General features: G+C 45.8%; 1 protein-coding gene across 10 annotated transcripts in view; it reads right to left on the reverse strand.

Annotated features, from left to right (window-relative positions):
* The window catches only part of robo1 (roundabout, axon guidance receptor, homolog 1 (Drosophila)), a 302,907-nt gene that overhangs the window by 20,703 nt on the left and 267,377 nt on the right, over positions 1-14,827 (reverse strand). For 8 of the 10 annotated variants that reach the window (XM_074640509.1, XM_074640513.1, XM_074640505.1 and 5 more), the window contains 5 exons: positions 14,557-14,788; positions 13,546-13,667; positions 11,035-11,206; positions 8,799-8,999; positions 3,538-3,564 (listed from right to left, as the gene is read on the reverse strand). In XM_074640509.1, the coding sequence (XP_074496610.1) occupies positions 3,538-3,564; positions 8,799-8,999; positions 11,035-11,206; positions 13,546-13,667; positions 14,557-14,788 (754 nt within the window). The remainder of the gene's footprint in view (positions 1-3,537; positions 3,565-8,798; positions 9,000-11,034; positions 11,207-13,545; positions 13,668-14,556; positions 14,789-14,827) is intronic. The other 2 variants (XM_074640508.1, XM_074640504.1) reach the window with 1 other exon arrangement.

A 14,827-nucleotide genomic window follows, 5' to 3' on the forward strand; every position in this document is an offset into this window, starting at 1 on the left:
TGTGGTGAGGTACAATGGGAACATGGAAATAAGCATCCTTCAAGTCGACAGATGTGAACCATTCCCACCTGGTGACAGCACGAAGAGTGTCCGCTGTGCTCAGCATTCATTATGACCCGGCTGGAGGATGGGAGCCGGCGCCGGAATTGAAGTTTGTACCCCCGGGTTAGGGTGGACACCACCCATGGGTCTGAAGTGTGAGCTGCCCAGCAGTTGAGCTGCTGCTGGGAGAAATAACCGACAGCCGGCCCTAGGGTCTCAGTAGCGGGCCCCCCGGCCTCTGAAGGCTCTGGGGGGGCGGCGGTTAGGCTCCACGGCCCAGGGTTGCCTGGAGGGCAAGTGGGCGGGGTTGTCACGGTAGCGGACCTGCCTCTCGGTGGAGCGCTGAGGTCCGTGGTGGCCACTAGGCTGAGCCGGTGGCCGGGAGCGGCCTCGGGGGGCAGACATGGAGCCCCTCGGCCAGGCAGGGGGGGGCATGCCCCTTCGAAGACCAGAGAACTGCCTGGTCTGGTCAGCTTGGACAGTCCGCTCAAGTACCTGTAGGGCAGCTGTCCCGAACAGGTGCCCTGGTTCTACTGGAACAGTACGGAGGGTCCTCCGACATGTCTCAGACAAGGGCGACTGCGCCAGCCAAACCTGGCGACGAGTCTGAACCAGCATGGACATCAGCCGTCCAAGTTCCCTCGACATCAGTGCAAACGCCTGCAATGACGCGTCACTGAGGCTGGTGGAGGAAACGTCGGGAGCAGCCTCCTGCAGAGAGGCTGAGAGGGCAAGCATGAGGTGTGAGAGGGAGTTGCCCATGCGGCCCATGCGAGCCGCTGTATCATAAGCTTTAGAGAGGAGGTCGTCTGTGACCCGACATTGGGGTCGAGGGCACCTTGCCTCTGGTCTCAGAGCCTCGTCAGGGGAGACTATGAGAGAAGCAATGGCAGGCTCAATAGCTGGCATGTGGTCAAGGCCAATTTTTGCCGCATCCTGCATGGCTGCCAGGGTTCGGCCATCAGACGGGAGACGGGAGAAAGCCCTAGTATCCCTCCAGCATGCCTGTAACTCCCTAAGATACTCTTTGGAGGGAGGGACAGTAAAGGTGGTGGAGGCCGGCGCGCGCCTAAAGAAAGCGCTCGCAGGCGCCGATTCTGGCTGCCGTATACCCATCGGAAGAACTATGGGCCGAGGAACGGGAGCCGCGCCCAGAGGAATGGGAGGGCTCCTCCACGTTGTATTTATTAAAGAGGGTGGCCGAAGCCGCCATCGAGACAGCATCTTCCTCCGAATATGACTCAGCCATGGGCAGAGTTGGTGTACCTGCGTCCTCCGTACCCGCACTAGAGTGGAGGGCCAGGAGGAGCGACTTCATCTGGGCTAGCTCAGCCGTAAGCAGATCCACCTTAGAAGACAGCTTGCCAGACTTAGCCTGCTTCTTGGATGGCGCACCCGCAGCCTCTGTGGCCTGCCGTTTGGAACGGGTAGTTTGGGCTGGGGCCAGCTGCCCTGAGGGGACAGCGTAACCCATCAGGAGGTTTGAAGAGGAGCCATACAGGTGTTGCAGCCTGGAGAGTTGAGCATCGTGACAGCCACGGAGAAACTCTGTCCCGTCAGTTGCTGCTGAAGTCAGTCTGAGCGAGAGCACTCTGCTGACTGAAGAGAACGTGCAGGAAACAGTCTGTGTAGTGAGAGGAGAGCGAGCACACTGTCTTCACTAGCACAGTAACTGTTGATGTCTGATTCTACCCGATTAGCCTGAGCGAGAGCACTCTGCTCATGCGAGGACAGTAGTGTTATGGACTCCGATGCCACAGTTTAGCCTGAGCGAGAGCACTCTGCTAACTGGAGAGAACGTGCAGAAAAAACAGCCTGTGTAGTGAGAGGAGAGCGAGCACACTGTCTTCACTAGCACAGTAACTGTCAATGTCTGAGTCTACCCGATTAGCCTGAGCGGGAGCACTCTGCTAATGCGAGGACAGTAACGTTGTGGTAATTAATGCCAAGGTTAGCCTGAGGGAGAGCACTCTGCTAACTGAGGAGAACGTGCAAGAAACAGTCTGTGTAGTGAGAGGAGAGCGAGCACACTGTTTTCACTAGCACAGTAACTGTCAATGTCTTAGTCTACCCGATTAGCCTGAGCGAGAGCACTCTGATAATGCGAGGACAGTAACGTTGTGGTAATCAATGCCAAGGTTAGCCTGAGCGAGAGCACTCCGCTAACTGTGAAGGCAGTAACGTTGTGAAAACAATGCCGAAATTAGCCTGAGCGAGAGCACTCTGCTAGTTAAGAAGGCAGTAAGTTTATAGTAAACAATGCATACAGTAATGTTACCAGCTGTAAGCTGTAAGCATAGCTGTAAGCAATGTTCGTTATAGTGCTACACAGAGCAGAGAGGAGAGCTGGACGCCTCCTCCCTGACAGCACGTTGTCAAACGGTAAACACTGAGCGGACACGCTCTTGTTAGTATCTCACTAGTTTAGCATGAGCTAACGCTCTGCTAACTGTGCCCAGACGTTCTTGTTATAGAAAACAATGTAAATCGATCTCACCGGGTGATGTACACATTGGAAGATGTCCTTATCACGCTGGTGATGATCAGGATAGGTGCATCCGCCGTCTCCTCCGTCGGAGGACCGAACGGCGGACAACACAGTTTGATGGGCGGCTCGTCGCAGCCTTTGGAGGGCGAAACTCCGCAACTCCGACCGGTGGTCACAAGGCTACCGGCGACGAGCTCAAATAGGTTAGGTAATTTAGCTTTTAGCTAATGCTACCACAGTAGTCAAACTGCGCAAGCGAGAAGATGAAATAGGACTGATCTCGTGGATGACACCGGAACTTATACCTAACCAGGGTCATCCGAGGTCACACGTGACTTTGTTGATATTAATACTCGACCTGCGCATGCGCGAGACGAAGATATTCAGTGTTGAAGCACTGCCTCTGGCGGTCAGTAAGGATGAAATAGAACTGCCAACACACCCTGACACACCTCTAGGGAACAAAGACTTTCAGACGGATGAAAGTCCACGAGTGAAAGACTGTAAATACAAACTGGTAGAAAGAGAGAAAGATAGAGAGGCACAGAGAGCTTTTCTTTTATCGCTTTAACGCTGTGTCACTTAAATTCACAGATAACCTCCTTAGCGCCGCTGCCGTTGCCGCTTGCCTATCTAATTGGTGTGTTGGAGTGCTGGTGGCGTGTCATTCTCTTAAATCCCATCTGAGGTTGCCAGCAGCGCTTTGATCAAGTTACCACTAGTTTTAACAGCCTCTCAGTCGTGCGACCTGCTTCTCGCTCTGACACGACCCAAAAATTTGGTGGAACACTTATTTCTAGTAGGTCGATTTTGAAACTGTGCCAATGTTTGACTCATTTTATTGGTACACACTGAGCGTCCCTCGCTGACTTCTCTACAGTTAATGGCTTTCATCTATGAGGACTGTTCCGGCCATTAAAAGAAGTGTTTCCCAAATCTAGTGAAAAAGGTGTTGCCTGTGTACTGTGCAGGGAGTGAATAAAAGCAGATAACCCTAGTGTGCTTACCTGTTGGCGTGAAAGTAAAGGATGGCACTGTTGGGACAGAAAAAAAGGAAATCAAATCATTGATTTATTACGCATCAGCACAGTTCCTGGGGCATTATATATAGGCTTCATCACCACATAGTTTCTGCTAAATTACACAAATCCTCAAAAAACTTATTTTAGCCTGTATTCACACGCTACTCACTGGCCCCTAGTCTTTGATCCCTGCAGACATCCCCGGACCCCAACTGGGGGAAAGTGAGTGTTGAGCCAGCTGCTGGTTCAAATCCTGGCTCAGACTGTCAGAGGCCCGCTGGGCCGGGGTCACACACTGGGGAGATATCTGTAGCTATCTCTAACACTCACATCATCACCCGTACAGCTCAATTACTCACACTTTGTAGTGGAAGGGGCCCTTGTGCGAAACGTCAACGTACTGTAGGCGGATTTACATTCTGTGATGGCTGCTGTGGTCTGTGGGTGTCTGCTATAAAATGCACTTTGTTTGTTGTTGCCCTCTTTGAGGAGGTGAAAAATGCTACACTGCAGTTGATGCAACATTGCACCATGCTGGTTGCACCATCCAGTGCGCTGCCTTAAATATGTGCATTGAAGAAATGTTGCTGTCTGTCTTCGAGAAAGAGGAGAAAGACGGCGCTGTTGTCACATTCTCATTTCCTCAAACAATTCATTCATACAGTACCTGTGCCAACAAATGTCCTCTAAATGCCACAAGCACCCTATCATGTTTGAATCTCTCCTCTTGATGCTCAAACATGTCTAAAGATATGAGCAGTCGGGTGGCTTTTATCTGTTTGAATGCCTTTGAAGAAGGGGCAAAACAGTCTGTGAGAAATGCAAACGTGATTGTAATGCATAAATGTCACAGATGTTAAATGTCAGGCTAGATGAAACTGTAACTGAGCTGTGACTTTTTGTTGAGTAATAATTTGGTTGCAGCGATCTCTTTTGAGCTGATTTGTTTGGATTATTTCAGTTACAAGATTTGTTTTTGAGGATTTCTGCAGCATAGCATGATAACATTTATATTACACAATGCCAACACATGAGCATGAGGATTGCATGATTGCATTCATTGGCAGGAAAATAAGAAAAAGCTATTTCGCATTTTTTTTTTTTACAAATTGAATATTAAAGACAACACTAGCGTACACTGTAGCACACAGATGCACACATACACAAGTTCCAATTCAGCCTATTTCACCCCGAGTGCAGATTGTTGCTTCATGTGGTTGCAATTATACTCCTTTCAAAACATTCTTAGTAACCAGTTCCAACAAAGACCATGGCCTCTTGTGGTCTGGGTGCACGAGGAGGCAAAGGAGAAAGGCGGGGGGGCACATCTGCCTACTGTGCCCCTGAAAGAGCTTTGTGAGTTTATGTGTGTAAACATCAACATATAGAATGACAGAAAGTCAGAGGGTAACCTCAGCCTACACAGGCTGCCCTGCTGCCTGCCCACAGATCCTCACTGTCACTCATAAATAGTCTTCAGAGTTACTATTCTGTATCAACGGATTCCCTCTGAAATGTAACCTCTGTTTGTAAGTTACTTTGGTTAAAAGAATATTGGTATTATTTATGAGGCTTGGATGAAGAAATCTCAATTTCTACCAATAGCAACACTAACTCTGAAACCAAACAACAATGACCAACAACATATAAGCATTAGTGTGTAATCAGACTTACAGGTGTTATTGATAAAATTTTTATATAGACAAATATAAAAAAAAAAGCTTTTAGAAAGGTGCCGAATAAAAGTATGGGTTTTCCTGAAATAAATTATTATGATTGTGAATTAATCATTTTTTAAAAATTTTGGCGGGTCCAAAATGAATGTTTTGTTTATCTCTGTGGAAGACATCTGACGTTTGATTCCCAAACTAACACAGCTTGTGAGCCAATAGTAAAACGACGTTGGTATCACGTGGTATTTATCAGGTGTTTGAAATAATTGTCACAAACCTTGTGTTCTTTTTGGTACCATCAATACTGTTCTTAATACTCCCCAACCTGATTGTTTTGATGCCTCCTCAGGAACCTGCGACAAATTTCTCAAGTTTTTTGTGGACAAGATTGAGACCATTAGGACACACATCTCTCTTCCTTTGCATGACCCTTCTATCACCTTCACCTGCTCTGCTGTTTTGAACCAGTTTGAGCTTGTGTCACTTACTTCCCTTAAGCAAATAATCGATCATCTAAAACCCTTCAGCCTGTCGCACAGATATTGTGCCCCGTCGCCTTTTTAAAGAGGTTTTTGACGCCATTGGACCAAGCATCTAGGCAATCATAACCAGTAGCCTGGGCTCTGGTGTAGTTCTAGCTCATTTTAAACATGCTGTTGTGCAGCCACTTTTTAAAAAAAACCTAATTTGGACACCTCAGTCCTCTCCAATTTTTGACCAATTTCCAAACTCCCCTTCCTTTCTAAAGCTGTTTTTATTCAACTTCAAACTTTTTTAGACACAAATTGCATTCTTGATGTGTTCCAATCTGGTTTTAAAGCACTTCACAGCACTGAAACTGCACTTTTAAAGGTTTTCAATAATCTTTTATTAACTGTTGATTCTGGCGATTCAGCCAATCTTTTTGCTTTTAGATATCACAGCTGCTTTCGACACAGTGGACCACAACATTTTAATTCCTCGTCTGGAGCGGTTTTGAAGGTGCTGTTCTTAAATGGTTCAGTTCTTACCTGGCTGACCGTAGTTTTTCTGTATGCCTTGGTGATTTTACATCCTCCTCAGCCCCTCTCCCATGTGGAGTACCTTAAGGTTCTATACCTGGTCCGATTTTATTTTCATTGTAAATGCTTCCCCATTATTAGAAAGTATGGAATATCCTTCCACTTCTATGCAGACGACACACAGCTGTACCTGCCCTTAAAAGAGAATAACTCAAACTCTTTGGGCACATTGCTAGCCTGTCTCAAAGACATAGAAGACTGGATGGCTTTACATTTTCTCAAGCTCAATGAGAACAAAACTGAAATGATTATTTTTGGACACAATGGAGGCAGAAACAATCCCAACATGGAACATTCCCCCCCTTGAACCTTTTGTCCTTCCTTCAGTAAAGAATCTAGGGGTTATGATGGACAAGGATTTTAAAATGGACAAGCAAATAAACTCAGTTCTGAAATCAAGTTTTTTCCAACTGTGGCTTTTATCCAGGGTTAAGTCCTTTTTATATATCTTTTAATGATTTTGAAAAGGTAATGCATGCTTTTATCACCACATGCCTCGATTAGTGTAATTCACTTTTTGTTAGCCGAGCCTCTTTATCTCGCCTGCAGCTTGTTCAGAATGCGGCAGCTCGTCTTTTACGCGACTGGTACACGTAAACATGAGCACATCACCCCGATTCTGGCTTCTCTTCACTGGCTCCCTGTGCCTTTTAGGATTCATTTTAAGATTTTATTATTAATATATAAATCGTTAAACGGGCAGGCTCCGACCTATCTCTCAGACCTTTTAAAACCACATCTTTTATCAAAGACACTCAGATCCACTGAGCAGTTGCTTCTGACTGTCCCGAGGTCTAGGTTGAAGCTCAGGGGTGACCGAGCCTTTTCAGTTGCAGCTCCAAAGCTCTGGAACGCTCTGCCTCCACATGTTGGGCTGTCCCCCACACTGCCTGTTTCTAAATCAAACCTCAAAATGCACTTTTATTCCTTGGCTTTCGGCTCGGCATGAGAGTTGACTATTTGAATCCTTTTTCCTTTCCTATTGCCTTAACACTTTTATTATTTTAATGTCCTGTTGGTTTTAAGTTGGTCTTAGTGTTTTATTGAGATGTTTTTATGTTTAACTGTTCATCATTTTGGTCAACTTTTGTTGTTTTTAAATGTGCTTTATAAATAAATTTGAATTGGATTGGATTGGATCTCTGGGTCATCAGTTAGTGTAGAAAAAAACGGATAGATGGCTGAGATTGGCGGTAAGTGTCTGGCAAAGACTTGTTGTGAGGTAAATGCAATGGAATGAGAGAGGGAGAATGGGACATCTAGTGGCTGAATGTTATCAATGTCATCAATAGCACCTTGAAAAATTCAATCAAATCAAGATATCAATTAAAATTTCATATTGGTCTTTGAGAGGATATTCAAAACAATATGAACCATACGAGAGAAGCAACAGTTGTGACCATTATCGACCGCACAGGTATGTGTAAAAGCTGTTAAAGACCACAGAGCTTAAGGAAAAGCTTAACTGTCTTTCACTTTCACATGACTCACAACGCCCACTATTACTGCAGTGGATTCAGAACATGGATAGCCTGTGTTGTCTGTACGACAGCCACAGATTAGCAGCAGCTAAGTCAGTCTATTGTCTGTATGTGTCTCAAGGTTGAAGGGTGGATTCTCCTCTAACCCTGGCAGTCAGCAGTAAACCTGAGCCCGGGAGTGGGGATGGCGCAGGTAGATTGCGCTCACAGGCAGCAGCTGCACAGCCCAAGGCCACACATTAAGCCAGCCCACACATAAACGAGACTCAGAAAGAAAGGCTAATAGCTTTCTTTATACTCTAACTATTGTGGGCAGAGGTTGGGCGTGTCATGAGCCCTGTCACTTTGACTCACATCAGGTACAAACCCACTGAGTTACGCATGCTGTGGCTACTCTAGGGGGTTGAAATGCAGCATGGGTAGGGATTCTTGGGTTTTTCAAAACATATTAACAGGATTTCTAAATGCTCGACGCCTCCATATCTAAAGGCCCCTCTCTAAAAAGACAGCAAGAGCATGTGAAAATGTCAGCATGCCCTTGATAAGAAGGTATTATGGTAAGACATTCTCTCTTTCCCAGCACGGTCAGAAGGGAGTTGCTAAAAGGGAGGTTGTTGGACCTCAAAATGTACTTTACTGAAAACACTCTTCACACACCCCTGCAGAATCAGCGTGACAGAAGTATGAAAAAGAAATAAAAGATGGTCTTCGTGCAGCACTCTCGGCGGGAGCTCGCATCACATCTTAAAGTATCCTACTGGACTTTCAGCTAGACTTCACCTAAAGCGCTCTACAAAGACATCTTTCCGTGTGTGACAGGCAGGATGTGAGGTGGGTTGGCAGCATTTTGGGATGCAGAAGATGGAAGAGACAGAAATGAACACAGTACCACGCTAATATACTGTATATTGCATTGCATTTTCACACCAAATTTTGCAAGTGATAAAACCTCCTCTAACCTCAAACAGTACTGAAATCAATCAGATTTTCCTGGTAGTATTAAATGTGTGCTGTTGCACTCATGTACTGACCCTTGCGTATGCCTGCATAGCTGCTGGAGAGGCCGTTCCTCTTCTTTCGATGTCTGTACAACCACACGCTGAAGACCATGAGGATGATCCAGCAAGCAGCTCCTATGCCTGCTATAAAGGCCGGCTGCTTGACCACATCTGAGATCTGCTGGGACAGGGGGTTCTCCTCGATCACGGTCTCCGTCATTCGCCCAGATGCATCTGAGGATGGGGAATGGAGGAGATGTGAGAGCAGGATTAGAAAAGATCAAAAAGGTACATTTGGTGGTACAAAATTGGAGGGGAGTTAGGAATGTGAAAACAAGAGAGAAGAGAGAAGGAAATGTTCTTTAAAACCTAAAACTCAAACCAAGTGAATAAGCCTGAAATAGGGAAAATATATATAAAATAAATGGAGTCAGTAGCACAGTACATAAATATGAACATTTCCTCCTCCTGATGCACAAAAAGATACTTTGTCTCTGCGGGTGTGTACGGGGCTGGGTTGTGGAAACGGAGTCGTTTCTCTCTATTATTCAAAAGGCTTTCATCGCAAATCCCAGTCAACAATGGCAGGTGAGCAGTCGAAAGCAGCCGAAGACATTCAAACAGAGCCTGTGTGCGGCACACAAGCCTGATGGAGGCGGATGGGAAAACACAGAGAGAGGCATCATTTACACCGAGCAACAGTGGTTTCATAATCACATAAATAAATCCAATGAGATCGTCCTCAAATACAGACACCACAATAATTAGCAAACTCAGGCACATCTGTGAGCTGAGGTGTGAATGCCTTGAAGCTGTTTCTACTGTGAAATGCACTGTAAAGGCACCGTCTGTGCGGCTGCTCGCAACAACCCGCTCTCGGTCTGTTTTTCTCATCTGTCTATTCTCTCTGTGCTTCTCCCTCATGCGTGGTACATGAAAGACTTCTTCGGGTTGCCCCAACCCCCGTCGTTCTGAAATTTCTTCATGTTCGTGTTACTTTTGTCTTCATCTCTTTTGCTCGAGTCTTTCATGTTGTAGCCGCTCTTCTCCAGCAACTCTCTGAGCCAGAGGCAAGAACACTTCCCCAATGAGACCAGCTCCCTGCCTTTACCCCTCTATATCCCTCTGTCTGTCTTTGTCTCAGTCACTCAGTCCGTGTTTCCATTTTGACTGCGCACTCTTCTCACTCCTCTGTCTTCTCAATTTGTGGCTCTGTCTGGCCCGAGTGAACGGAGCGTGCCGATGTGACTAAGCAGCCCACAAGGGACTGCACAGGTATCTGGCTGGGATGACGCATACAAGCTCAGAGTGTGACAAATGCATTTGGGTGAAGCGCTGGTCCCCGAGGCACATTGTTCCACTCCAGTGTTGGAACATGGCAACAATCACCACAGGAACTCTTCAAGGGAGAGAAATTGTATCAGTCACAGCCGATGCTTCTTCATGCCCGTCCCAGCCCACTCCATCACACATTTAAAACCAGATGGAGTTCTCTCTCTCTGCCTCATTCTGCTATTCACATGTTTCCCATCCTTCTCCTGAGTAGGCCAGCTCAGAGATTTGGGGAATAAAAACTGACAAAACATCTCAAAATATCTGTCCGTCTAGACGAACAAAAAAACAACAAGAAATAAATTAGAACAACTAGCCCCATTGCAGCCTGCACTGTGTTTCTTAGTATTAATAACATGTCATGTCTCAGCCCAGAGTGCAGGATTCATTATCGCCATTGTTTGAAGCGAAGCAGAGGCAGGAAACATTGCATCCTTGACTGGAGAGCAGAGCAGGGCGGGGCAGCCGGCTCAACAGCTGCCACACAGGAATTTAATGTGCCCGCGTTGAGCACACCGCCAGCTACTGTAGCTAAAAGCCATTTTAAAGTGCTCAAAAACTGTAAAAGTCCCCCGTCATTCCAGCCCATCACACTCTTCCGTGGCAAGTTTGATGACGGTTGTATAACAGTAATCACTTCAATTACAGTTTTTAAGCATTGCTGCTGATAAAGAAAGGGAAGACAGGCAGAGGCTTGAACATGTCCGTTACTACAAAGAAAGGAATTACATAATTGTCTATTTACTTGGCAGAAAGTCATATTACTGAAAAAGCTCTTTCAATTTGAGATGACTGGATTAATGACATAATGATTTGTCAGATGACTGGGCTTCATTCTGCGTGAAAGGATTGCCTGAGGACAAACACATTGAAACAAATGTATCCAGTGAAAGAAAAAGCAGTACGTGAGCTCCTGTGAGAGGTTGTTTCTACCCACCGAGCTGGAAGAAGGTGATATCGCTCTTGACCCCGGGACCCGCCCCGGTGCTGGCTGCTACCTCCACGCTGTAGCGGATCCCTGGGGCCAGACTGGGAATCAGCACGGATAAGGCTGAGCCGTCGACTGTGCGGTTGATGTGGTACCTGCTCTCGTTCCCCAAGCACCAAATCTGCCATAACATAGACAAAGAGAAAAGTGGAGATTGAGGCGATGTTATGAGGGTTTCGTGACAACATTCGGTTTGGTAGCTGCCTCCAATCCGTGTCCTTATAATTGGTTGGTGCTGCTATTGCAACATGTCATCGCAACGTGGGTATTGTGTTACATCTCTGAGGTAGGAAAACATTTTTACAAAATGGCTTTATGTTTTACTGAGGTAGCCATAACATGTCTCAGTGTAGCCTTAAGCCCATGAAAAACAAATGGGGATCAGTAATCACCCCCATAACCCAATTTTAGCAGAAGCTAAGTGCCGTCACTCCCAGGAAGGAGAGCAGGCTGGGCCACAAAGACAAGTATACATTCACCCCAGCATGAGGCCTGGAGACCTCCACATCCTGAAGCCCCGACCGTCGGCTTTCTCTACCCCCCACCTCCTCCCACCAGTTAACCAGGTTAACATACACACTTCCCTCGGCCTGTACTATGTGCATGTGTTTGCACTCCTGCGATGGAACTACAAAGCCCTGAAATGTTTCTGTGTATCTTAAAAATTGCGGTGAGTGGAAGTGCCGCTAGGGACCGGGCTCGGTAATGAGCAGGGAACGCTCTCGAGCCGGACTTAAAAACCATGAAATTACTCTAAAGCCTATCACCAAAAAACATTTACCTGGAAAATTAACAATGGCTTCACTTTTTTTCACCGGCTCTGCCTCATCTCCTCTTTTGCCACTAACCTATATTCCCTGTGACGTGAAAAAAGGCTTTCAAATTAAAATACAGGACCTCCGCAGCATAACGTATGAGTGGACAGCGCTGGCCAAAGTGAGGCCATTACAAAAGGAGCATACATTATCAAGTCAGGAGGGGGAAAGGGGGCTTAGAGAGAGGTGGTATAGGTTGAAGGATGCATTAGCATACCAAAGAAAGGACTGGAATTATAATAGGGGTCTGTCTCTTCATTGTTATGCCCTTGGTCATTATTATATTGTTGCCCTCCACTCTACTACATACATACACTATTACACTCTACTAATTCATAGAACACCTACAGTAAAGTGAAGTTTTATGTAGTTGGTGCTCTTAAAATGGTGAATTATTTTAATTTTAATTTGTATCAGTTATGGCTATCAATGTTAACGTGATAATAACCCGTTCATTTGTTTTAACGCCACTCATTTCTGTAATGCATTAATGCAACTTGCGATTTTTAGGTTCTAGCTGGCTCTTTTAAAGCTAGAATGAACTGGCATCATGTGAAACTAACAAACCTGATGAATCCATCAGTACCAACCATGTCATGCTAGCTTGTCAAGAAGGAGTCTAAATAACGCTCCAAACTTATGCAAAATTTTGGCGAGGAAGAACTGGCATGGCCATTTTCAAAGGGTCCTTTGACCTCTGACCTCAAGGTATGTGAATGTAAACGAGTCTCCCCTTTACAGACATGCCCACTTTATGCTAATCACATGCAGTTTGGAGCAAGTCATAGTGAAGTCAGCACACTGACACACTGACAGCTGTTGTTGCCTGTTGGGCTGCAGTTTGCCATGTTATGATTGGAGCATATTGTTTTATGCTAAATGCAGTACCTGTGAGGGTTTCTGGACAATATCTGACATTGTTCTGTTTTGTTAATTGATTTCCAATAATAAATCTATACATACATTTACATAGAGCAGCATATATGCCCACTCCCATGTTGATAAGAGTATTAAATACTTGACAAATCTCCCTTTAAGGTACATTTCAAACAGATGAAAAATGTGTGATTCATTTGCAATTAATCGCGATTAATCATGGACAATCATGCGTTTAATTACGATTTAATATTTTAGTGGAATGATAGCCCTAATACCAGTACAAATAAATAGTTCAAAGTCACTACATGTATGGAAAATGTCATGGAAGGCCAAACATTATCGCCACTAAACACACAATGATCTGTAATGACTAGTTAAGGCCTAACTACTGTTATAGTAATAAAACCTATCAATAATTACCACAGAAATTGCTCCTCACTACTATTCACCACTGGAAGGCCTCAAGATGTGTGGGTCTACCGTCTCCACCAGATGGCACTGGTTCACAACAGTTCCCACCAGCTCCCCAGCTTTTTCCTCTCTCGTCTCTGAGCCTCTGTCATCAACCAGACGGAGAGCACCGAGGAGTGTACAAAGGTGCGCCTCAACCAGGAATTCATTACCTTTCCATGTCTGTGCATTGTCTCTTTCTCTGTTATCTGCTCTGTCGGCATCCCAGTTTGTGTCTCCTTTGTGTGTCTCTACAATACCAGTCCCACTTGCTCAGACCTGAGGTAGCTGCTTGCTGTTTTTTCTTTTTGGTTACCTTGTATTCCTGGACCACCCCATTCTGCTCCTCTTCTGGAGGGGGTTGCCAGGAGACCACGATGGCGGTCCCATTGTCCCCGCTCTCCGCCACTGTAACCTCGCGAGGAGGGGCGCTGGGGGCTGAGGGGGGGGGGGGTAGACAAAAGATTAAAAAAACACACCTTCATACACGAGACAGGTTCTTTTTTCATAACTGCATGCCGTCTCTCCTCGTCTCCCCACATCCCATTTAGCTGTCAGAATCTCTCTGTGAGACTGAAGCCGAGGTGAGAACAAAGGACTAATAATCCAAATTACGATGCTTTTATCTGAAAAGCGAGTTTGTTTAATACAAGTGGTTTTGTGGGTAAATAAAAGCAAACAACTGTTTACTCAAAACAGACAGGGAGCTATGATGGCGGGGTGTATGGTGGTGTGTAAACGCCAACCTGCGGTCCGACGGTAATTAAACTGAAATAATTATGAATGCAACATAAAAGATGTAATCACAGTGCGAGTGAGTGTTATAAAAACAGGCATTTTTCTGCTTATGGGAGAACAAACATTATTTTTAGAGCTCCAAAAACAATTATCAACAAAATTGGGAACAAAGGAAAAGCAGTAAAAAAAGAAAAGATGAAAACACTCCCACACATGCAACACACAGACACTCTCTCTAGTAAGCACCCGCATTTCTCTTAACTATTTGCTACAGATTAAAATTTGCAGTTGGGTTTCAACCAAACCTCATGAGACTGCCACAACCACACCCTACGAGACCTTAGTACGACACTTGCACTGGGGTGTTGTATACGGGTTTCCATAGGGCCTTTTAAAGAGCTGAACATCGAACCTAGCATGCTTGAATACACCACATTTGAACATAACATAATCCTGCTCTCGCTGCCTGCTGTGAACAGCTGTTGTATGCCCTCACACATGCAGCAAGCTGTGCATATAAAATAGTGTAAACATGAAAACATGCGTGCACACACGTGCAAGCACTGAAGCACACATTCACATCCCCCACCTTCCTCCAGCGTCTTGCCAATTTTGACATCACTGTCTGTTCCCTGGAATTCGTTGAAGAAGGGGCGGACTTTGAATTCGTATGTGACTCCCTTTCGAAGCTGTGGCACGACGGCGAAGTCCTCCCCGGGGGTGCGCACCTCGAACACGGCCCAGTCGCTCCGCTGCAGCCCCTCCGGTGAAGGCCTGTACATCACCTTGTAGCCCTGGATGTACTGGGACTGCTGCTCCACCTTGTGAACGGAACACAGACAAAGACGACGTCAGCTCGA

This window comes from Sebastes fasciatus, chromosome 7 (genome assembly GCF_043250625.1).
Source record: "Sebastes fasciatus isolate fSebFas1 chromosome 7, fSebFas1.pri, whole genome shotgun sequence".
Lineage (NCBI taxonomy): Eukaryota > Metazoa > Chordata > Actinopteri > Perciformes > Sebastidae > Sebastes > Sebastes fasciatus.